Raw genomic sequence first — 9,932 nt, 5'->3', positions numbered from 1 at the left:
CTAGCAATTACAAAGATCACAGCATACAGTCACTTTATAAACCCCTTGCATTAAAATTAATTTAATCAACTTTGGGTTAGTTTTGCATTCACTATGCTTAAATTAAATCCACTCAAAGTTTTTAAGCTATAAAAGCCTGAAGGGCCCATCCCCGTGTATCTGAATGAACACAATTTGGTAAATTAACTTCACCCTAGACACTATAGCACTACAGTGCATAACTGAAGTCTTTAGAGAACTTTCAAGGGTAGAAAATATTACACAGTTAATTGTTAAATTTAACAATTTAAAAAGTTAAACTTTTTAAAAATTTAACTTTAAAAAGTTAAAAGTTAAATAAAACAAACAACCTCTCTTTGCCCCACTCTCACTAGATCTCTGGATTTGAGAAGAAAAGCTTCAATTTTCATCCATGTACCTTTGGACGCACTCCTAGGAAACCACTGCAGTTTTCTGCTCCACAATGACATTCGGTCCTACCATTGCCCAGGCAATCCAAATTATAATTAAATGTTAACTCCATTCCTAAAATTTAAAGAAAAACAATTCACCCACACAGACACTGAGGAAAGACAGGCTTGTGACAATGACATTTCATTAGCATTTATCTCTTCATAGTCTGTGAGATCTAGCAGCAATATGTTTTAAAAGGGCAAGCTTGAAATAGTGCATTGATTTCATGAACTCTGAAAGTAACAAATCCTGCCTAGATCAGACATAAGTAGCAGCTATACTATCATACAGACCCAGTTAAAATGACAGATCAGGTAAAACACTTAACATGGAAAGAAAATACCACACCAGACCAATATTGGTGAAAGCATCAAAGCTATGGTAAGCATTTACATGACACAGAGTTAACACTGTACTTAGCAGCAAAACTGTAGTTAGCTTTAACAGTAGCTTTCTGCTTCAAACTATTTCTAACTATAAGATCCCTGTTAAAACTGGAACTCAAATATTTGTCTCCAATGAATGACAAAGTTCCTATAAACGTCACTGGTACTAAGTAACTTCAGAGAAAAAAAAAAACGTGGCCAAGTTAGGCCATTTCAAGACAAAAGTATACATGCAAAATAGTGCCATCTTTTTACCTGCAGGAATATCACAAAGAGCAAACAGTCCAACTCTAATGTCACCATTCACTGTCCATTTCTGTGTTTCACAGTTTGGATTACAACTATGGTTCATAAAACGAGAATAATTCCCCTTTGGGCCAGCATCTATTATCCGGTCCTTCAAATAAAAAGACAAAGACGTATTTAGTACTTACAAAGAAAAAAAGGTTGTCTGCTGACAAGTGACCACTAATGGCTAAGGCAGCAAAAAATATGCCTATTTTAAATCAGTTAAAAGTGATAAGTTTTCCCTGCAGAGTTAGTTTTATGAAAAAGTGTCTGAATATTTCTTCTTACAGAATTGAAATAGGCACAGAGTGCACAACCTCTGTTTCATCTCTTCACCCATTCCACTTGGAAGAGAAACACAGATGTTATCCTTCTACCAACACCCCAGTGGGTGGAATGATGCTTCTGCCAGCAGTTTGCCCCTAGTTTCAACCATAAACAGTTTATATTGGACAAGACGTAATATTTACCTTTGTTACAGTTAACATATAAAAATTGGTTACGCTGTTTTCATGTGCACGTTTGATCCGCAATCTGCACTCTTCTTCATCAATTAGCTCACCAACATATTCATTCACAAATTCACCCTGAAAAAGGAAAACAAAGAAATCCATGCTTACCACTTCTTATGATGATAAAGGGAAGCAGCACAGAAAAAAGCATTTCCTATAAAAATATACTCGATCATCACAAAAAGCATTAAACTTTAACCATCTAGTAGGCAAGACATGAATATGTGCACCAGCTATTTGTTGTCTAAACAATAAGCCCACTCAAAATAAAAAGGCAGCAGAGCCAAGAACTGTTTCTGTATTCACTACACAAGCCATGTTTGTCAGTTCTCTAGAATCCTTTAAAGTTTCATGCTTTCTTTTAAAAAAGACAGAGACAATATTCATAGACTCCTAAGGAAACATGAACTATTACAATGGCAAGTATTTTCACTACATACTTCACTTTTATTAGGACTTTTAACAGTCAATAAACTCAGAACATTTGCAGTAACAAAGTTTTAATGAAACACAGATTATACAAAAATTGTAAACTTAAAAAACCTAATTGCAAAAAAAAAAAAAAAAAAAAAAAAACAAACCCCCCCCCCCCCAAAAAAACCCAAACCCAAAACGTTCAAAAGTAGCCCTCCAGGCCAACAGTGTGTTCCCAACTTTTACCTGATGGAATTCAGAAGAGCTGGGACGTGATTGATACCTTGATACAAGGGAGTCAATACTCAGCACTCTGAGCACCACTTTATCAAGACAGCCAGTTGCTGATGGTTTAAAACACTGTTAAAAATAGCTACTTGAAATACTCAAATTCAAGTGTCCAACAAGCACCTGGTATTTCAAGAAAAACTCTTGTAACGTACAGTACCGACACATTAACAAGTGCTACCCTGTCAGCCATGCGTGGGGCAGACGCCTGGGCAAGCAACTTCGGAGGTGCCCCGAAGGTTGCGATGGGGCTCCAGGCAGTAATGCCTGTCCCTGCGTGTCCTCGCCCGTGGCTGTCACAACCCAAACATGAATGAAGAAAGTGGTAAATGAAAGGGATAAGGGTGGAAATCAGGCAACTTGCATCACGTTTCCGAGAGGTAAGTCACCTAAGTGACTTGGAAGCCTGGCACTCGTTAAAACTGATTTACAGTTTGGAATAGTCTAAGTCTTATCTAACACACATTCAACTTGATAAAAATCACTTAGATGCTTCTGAAAATTTTAGCCCAAATCCAAGGGTCAAAACAAAAGTCCCTTCACTGCCAAGTTGCTTTCGGTTCAGCCTGTGTGTTTGGGAACACCTGGACAATTCAACAGAACCACCAACAGTTTTCAGTAAAGCTCTTACAGGACACAAATGCATTTATAAAGTTTGCATATTAAATTCACAGGAACTCTACTATAAAAAAACCCCAAACCTGCTATAAAAATTCACCAGGTACTTGGGACAGGAATAATTGTAGTGTATTGAAAGGCTTTTAAACACAGCTTTTCTACCCACTATTCCTCTAGCTACTTGTTGTCAAATCAGTCAGGTGTGCATGGGTTGAAAGAAGTCCCAAACGCAGACAGAAGTTTCCACCTATAACTGATGGAGTGGTTAACGGCATCCTCACTGAAACTGGTCTGTTAAAACACCTTCAGTATCACCCTACTTACATGCATGCTTGTCACAAACCACTACATAGTATTTCTCTATCTCCGATTTCTAGAGACTGTTAGCTACATTTTAAAAAGCCAGGGAGGTAGATGTCTAGTAAAAAAAGAACAAAAGCAAAGAATTCACAGTTGAAATTACTATACATAAGCCCAAAGCTTTCATCTTGACATTGCAGGACCTCTTCAGTGGATTATCCTACACACTACCTGTGCATACAGTTAAATACCATGTTGCTTAACGGTAAAAGAATCAGTTCAGGATCTCTTTGCTTCTTCTATACTTTCTGATTACACTGGAAGCTAAGCACAGCATCCCACAGTGATCATCCAATCCAAAACGCCGCAGCAGAATTTCCAGTCTGGAGAGCAGCCACTTTCTCTCTACAGAGCAGACCAGTGTAATCCTCACATCAAGTTTGAGTCCACCAAAACTATGGCCTGTTTCCTCATCACGAGGAGCTCCAGCATATTGTTGCTGTTAGGACGACTGCAAATTCAAGCTGAAGAAAATACGAAGGCAACCAAGAGCAAAATTGTTCTCTAGAGCAGAGTCTTGAGGATGTGGGTTACATGACAAAAACAACTTGTCCTGAAGTCTTAAAGTGTCCAATTCCATCCGTGGGCATAACTGCATCTTTGACTCTTCAGGTACGCTCAGCCATCTCCTTGTTCAGAAACAACGAAGCCTGCATGAGTAAGAGCAAAACACACATCCGTCCATCAGATCCATTCCTCTGCCTGGCAAGTTAAAGCAGTGGTGAAATCCAGGCCAATCATCCTCACGCTTGCCTCGAAGTACAGCGAGACTGCAATCCAGCTAGACGAGGATTCTCACACTTAGATATGCAAGTGTAATGTTTGCTTTTCTGTATCAACTGTTGCGTACCCCACCTGAATCCCCAACTGGTATCCCCAGCAATACAGCTTGCAGAAATACAGTGTAAAGGTAAACCAAAGCGATCCACATCCAATGGCTTTCTGACAGTCAGGGAAGAATATTCCCACTCCCCCTCCTCACTGATCGTACCCACTGATCCTCTTAAAGACGCCAGCCATTCCAGTATTTAAGCCAAAGTCTGTAACATTTCCTGAGGCTCATCAGTCCTTGCTGCTTTTTGTTATAATAGCAGCATCATTTGCATCAACAGAAATCTCTGTATCTTCATTATTCTTCTCTGCATTCTTGAACTTCTAAGAACCTTTAAAATTTGTTGTCCAATGCAGCCTGATCACCTCAAGCCTTTCATTAATAATCCCCTGCGAGTTCTTCTGAAACAAATCCGGGCTGAAGACTTGAATGCCAGGAGGGTGAGAAAGCTGACTCGTTACCAGACATCTGTAAGAGTAATACCGCAAACTCCCCCACTCCAAGCAACCCACTAATGGGAAAACGCCGTCAGCGTGTTGCTGTGTCACAGCATAAAAAGAAAAGGCAAAAGGAAAGACTTAAGAATAACCCCCTGAAAAGGCGCTCACAATTCAACCCGACTTCACCCACCGTTTGAGCTTCTCTCATTTTGTGATTGTCATTTGCTGGCTTATGATAAGGATGAGGGGAAGAAAAGTTAAAAAAAAGAGAAAAACACAGGCGATTTATTTTGCCAGCCCTCTAAGATTTCATCATCTTCAATGGCCTTATTTACAAAAAGAAACCATCATTCAGACTACTTTTTCCCAAGACCGCTCTCTCCCTTTTTGCCCAGTAGACAGTGAGAAAACACATGCATGCTCTTTCCCTCCACCAACAGAATTCACAAATTCACAATCACCTGGAACTAGCTTTTCTTCCATAAGTATCCAGGTTAAGACGCTTCTGTCAAAACAGCTAAGCAGATTTCACCATTACTGCTTCACCTACAGAAGTTTCATGTCTTTTTAACACAAAGCATTTACTTGCAAGTGCTGAAATTTTTGTATGCATTCACTTAAGGTACACAGAGTTGCAGTGTTTTCACATAAAACCACACTGATGGCTATCACAACCTTTGCCTTTTGTAATTCTACCTTTTTAATGCTCCTTTTTGTCCTGAGACCCCATCCACGTCGATCAGTTTTTATGATTTCAGCATCAGGGTAGAGTCTTTTGGTGAAACACTGGTTCTGACACCGCTCTCCTGCTGGGCACACCTGGGGATGGCACTCATACTGCAGCATCCTGTTCAGACACTCTGACTCCAGGCCACAGGGGTTCTCGTCTGATGGCTTGCAGTTACAGCGAGGGATTTCTGACAGATCAGCTACCTGAATCTGAACCTTCCCTATTACCTTGTTGGACTGCGGAACAAAGGAAAAAAAAGAATAAATGATGAAGACAATACACAAAGGACGCAGACTTAATAGCTTTATTGGAGGTACATCATCAACTGACATGAGAAGGCAAGAAAATAATGATTATGTCATTATTTTTCCTCTAGACCCTTTTGAAGGATAGTGTGTCACAACAAGTATACTTCCTGCAATTCAGCAGCAGACACATGCATGCACTTTTACAGATGGTAGTTGCCACTCAACTGCTAACTGGGGACATACACTGTTCAGAGAAGCCAATAGTAAGCAATTTAAGCGAAGGACATTAAAACTCGTGGCTCTAGACAGTACAGCATGAATCTCTCCCCATTACTGGTGGAGACAGTACAGCATGAATACTCCCCAAAATTACTGGTTCAGGAACTCAGAGCACACAATGGAACAGCATTCATTACTCTAGACAGTACAGCATGAATACTCCCCAAAATTACTGGTTCAGGAACTCAGAGCACACAAAGTTTATCAAGTACATCACTGGGATTTCTTCCAATTAAAACTAAAAACATTAAAGGAACAAAACCAAGTCCTATGTGTCCAAAATTGCTGGCAAGAGGTAGACTCTGCAGTCTGCAGTAGGATGAGCAGCTGGTACTCCTACTAATATCGAGGTCAGTGTTAACAAAGTTTAGTAAGTTGCAACAGCCAGCATGTATCCAAGACACATGAGACAAGCTTGCAACCAGCAAAATTCTACTTCAGGTAAAACTGTTCCTCAACCATCTCCTTCACAAATACTCTGCTAAAAGAATGTTTTATGGTACTATAAGACAGAACAAAAAGATTCTTGAAAAGAACACCAGAATGATTTATTTGAATTTCCTTAAGCTTTAACTGTTACAAATATTGGTTTAAATACATAGCTAGCTTATGCATAGAATAAAACAGGAAAAGAAAGGAGCCAACTCACTTTAATGTGTTTGTAAGGTGGAGGTTTCCTTGAATTCCTTTCAATTTCTAATGCCTCTTTGCTTTCTCTTTGTGCTTTCAGCTCCTGGAAGCGCTTTGCCGCTTCTTCAAGTGCTGTGCAAGGGAGTTCAAAATAGAAAGCAATTAGCACCAGCTCCTGTTAATCAAATATATACATATATGTATTTAAATTATTTTTTTTTTTAAAGCTAGGAATAGAACTCTATAAACAAAAACACAAGGTAGAAATGAGTTATTGCAGTATAACATGAATCTATCATCAGGTACTTTTCAGTAGGTACTGAGATACTGAACAACGATCCCATCCAGCAGAGCCCAAGCTCCATCTTAACATGTCCCAGTTTGTGGAAGAATTGAACTTGCCCACAACAATACACAATGAGTAGGCACTTAAAGAAACACATTTTTATCTGCAGTCAAGGGATCAACATAATGTTTGCAATTTTACGTGAACACAGAACACTAGTCACATAATATTCCCATGCAGGTTAAGTGGTGATGGAGACACAAACATGTGGAATTTTTGTCATAAACCACTATAAACTTTGTTTGATTTTACCTTTCTTGAAGGTCTTGTTAATACTAGTTTGCCCCTCTGCAAAGCTTTTATCTCCTTCAACATAAGGGAAAACTCTGCCCTGGTGTACCCAATAGTAGTCATGTGAACCAAAGAAAAATACTGGGAAGTCCCCGATATCATGTTTGAGGCCCTGTATGTTGAGAGGCACAGACCTGGGATTGCAGATCTCTGCTGGCCACCACCTGAGAAGCAGAAAAAAAAAAGAATGTAAGTTCCCTGAACCATAGCCTTAGCTCCTGAGTTTGCCTAACTGGATTGAGAAATAAAAGCCAGTTTCCCTTCTTAAAGAAATAACTCCTTCCTTATGCAGTCAAGACTCCTTCTGGCAATGCTTGGGAAGCACCATGCAAAACACAAGAAAAGTTCTTAATCCAAATTTTGGAAAAGCCTTCTAAGAACATACGTGGCATGAGAGTGGATTTCTAAGATCACCTATAAATGCTTGTATTCCTGCAGGTGACTAACAGCAAACACAAGCTAGGACATCTTGGTTCTATAGGACAGCCCCTGGTTTTCCGTATCACTATTATGCTCTACAGAGCAAATGTAAGCACAATGAAGTATCCATCATTGCCTGGAAAAAGCAGGAGAATTTTAATTTCAAGGGCGACATTGATGTCTGACACAAAGTAGATGTTCTAGTTCTTGTTTACGAAGACTGAGCTGCTTTATGTTATCTTCCTGTAATTCTAATAGTATGTTAAAAACATCCAAAGCATTAAAAAACAAAAATAGCGAACTTGCCTGTAATTTCCAAGCTTGACCCAAACAATCTGCTTGTAACGTAGCTTCTTGCCAGCTTTACAGTCATTGCAATTCCAGCATCCTTCAGGCATTTCTATGTTGAGACACTCAGGGTGAAAGGAAGCTGGGCAGGATTCACAGCACAAGAGTTTTCCACCTTTAAACAAAGAAACCCTGCTTGGTTTATAGAAGTAAGGATTTGCTTCCCCCTGTGCATAGCAATTGACATTCATTTTAAATCATCCATTCTACATTCTCGTTTGCCCCACAGGAAAAAAATGGCAAAAGAAAGGGATCAAGTCAAACTTAACAACGTTGGTTAAAAAAGATTGCGCAGTGCAATCATCTAATGTGCAAGCTGTGCCTCTTAACTGCATCAAAAGATAACACAAAAAAGCAGCTGAGTATTTTGTAAACATGAGGGGTAAGCTGGCAGGAGAAGCAACATTCCCAAAGGAAGCACAGCATCTGAAAGCAGCACCACTAGCTTTTATTTCTTTAGTGATGGCCAAAACTTTAGTTTATTTCTTTGGTGACAGCCAAAACAACGACAAATAACCAAATTTTTAAGAAACACTTTTTCAATCAACATTGTTATGACTGAATCCCCCAGCAATCAGTTAGTGTGCATTAAAAACCCCCGCAGCCTATAGGTTGATCAATGCTTTTCTGTGCCAAGGACATTATAAAATAATTGTAATGAGTTTGTTTATTCCACAAAAAGAAAAGTTGACCAGTATGAGCACAGTATATAATGCAGAATGAGACACCACACAAGTTGTCCCCATCCCAAAAGTTCCTTTTGAGCACAAAGGAAATCTTAGCATAGTGGTTAACATTAATTTCTGAAGTTTACACTTATTTGGACAAAAGTTGTTTTGGCTGGCTTGTATTTTGGCAGATGTATTAAATGTGGAGAGCCACAGCACATCTCTAAGCCACCCTCAGCAAACAAAGCAGCTCATACAATAAGACTTGATACATTACACATATTGTAATATTTTATATATGTAAGTATATAAAATATATATATATATATATATGCATTTTTATAGATGTATAAATTTTTAAAAAATTAACAAGTTTTCGTGTCCCAGATGGAAAATCTGGGATAGACTTGACAGTATTTAAAGCAATTTTCAATCACAATATAAAAAGAAGTATGAATAGTAACTTTCAAACATTTATCAGAAAATCTTGTCCACCTATAGACTTTCAAAAATATCATTGCATTAATTGATTGTTGCATGTCACAATAAGCATTCCTTAAACAAATCAGTTGCATGACCAATACTGTATTTCCTCTGCTAAAAACAGTAAAATCCAGCCATGTGGATTTTCCAGAGCTCCCCAAACCCGTAACAGAATTTTAACTTTTAAAGTATTTTTTTGCAAATGTTATTTCAGAGGAAATACAGGCCCAGTGTAAGTTACTGAAACATTATCCAACATGGTAAAATGCCAAGAGATGCAAAAATCAAACAAAATCAAACACAAAACTTTCAGTGCTAAGCAAGAAAAAAACCCAACACTTGCTCTCAGGATGCATTAGTAAGATATTGCTCAAGCTAAGCAGAGGGCTCAAAATAATTTTTGTTTTCAGGAATTACAGGAACTACTGAAAGCCATCAATCTAGCAACGTTCAAAGTAACCTAACTTTAGAATGGTTAATTGGGCACCGTTTCTGAACACTCTCGGGAAATCAAATTTCTGTGGGGAATAAAATATTACATCTGAGTATTTTATACAGACAACAGTTATCTCCCCGTAAGGTATTCTGAGATACTACAGCACCACCCACACCAGAATGAAATGATCCCTCTCTCCTGGAGCTGCAGGGTTTTCTGCACAGGACAGAAAGCCTGTCCGCCCGCGATCTAGCATCTCCTGCCGCTCCTACGTGCAGCACTGCTTCAGAAAGCGAGTACCCGTCCCACGAGGAGGGGAAGGAGCCCTGGCTGTCCCAGGCTAGTGGAGGCGGAACGCGAGGCCCAAGGACTAATGGACGCATATGCAGGCAAAACCTCACTGCCTTCCCCCTTCGGACATCCTCTGGATGGAGACAGTACCCACCCTCGTTCAACCTGAAA

At 39.2% G+C, this 9,932-nt stretch overlaps 1 protein-coding gene across 5 annotated transcripts in view; it reads right to left on the bottom strand.

Annotated features, from left to right (window-relative positions):
• NSD3 (nuclear receptor binding SET domain protein 3) overlaps positions 1 to 9,932 on the bottom strand; it is a 53,464-nt gene that overhangs the window by 7,520 nt on the left and 36,012 nt on the right. For 3 of the 5 annotated variants that reach the window (XM_030035514.2, XM_030035517.2, XM_030035512.2), the window contains 7 exons: positions 7,842 to 7,998; positions 7,077 to 7,279; positions 6,498 to 6,610; positions 5,288 to 5,557; positions 1,598 to 1,714; positions 1,095 to 1,236; positions 419 to 525 (listed from right to left, as the gene is read on the bottom strand). In XM_030035514.2, coding sequence (XP_029891374.1) covers positions 419 to 525; positions 1,095 to 1,236; positions 1,598 to 1,714; positions 5,288 to 5,557; positions 6,498 to 6,610; positions 7,077 to 7,279; positions 7,842 to 7,998 — 1,109 coding nt within the window. Of the gene's footprint in view, positions 1 to 418; positions 526 to 1,094; positions 1,237 to 1,597; positions 1,715 to 2,299; positions 3,970 to 5,287; positions 5,558 to 6,497; positions 6,611 to 7,076; positions 7,280 to 7,841; positions 7,999 to 9,932 lie in introns of those variants that run through there. The other 2 variants (XR_005933868.1, XM_030035518.2) reach the window with 2 other exon arrangements.

This window comes from Aquila chrysaetos, chromosome 13 (genome assembly GCF_900496995.4).
Source record: "Aquila chrysaetos chrysaetos chromosome 13, bAquChr1.4, whole genome shotgun sequence".
NCBI lineage: Eukaryota > Metazoa > Chordata > Aves > Accipitriformes > Accipitridae > Aquila > Aquila chrysaetos.
The sequence above is the reverse complement of the archived record's forward strand: the minus strand, read 5'-3'. Positions and strand labels throughout refer to the sequence as shown.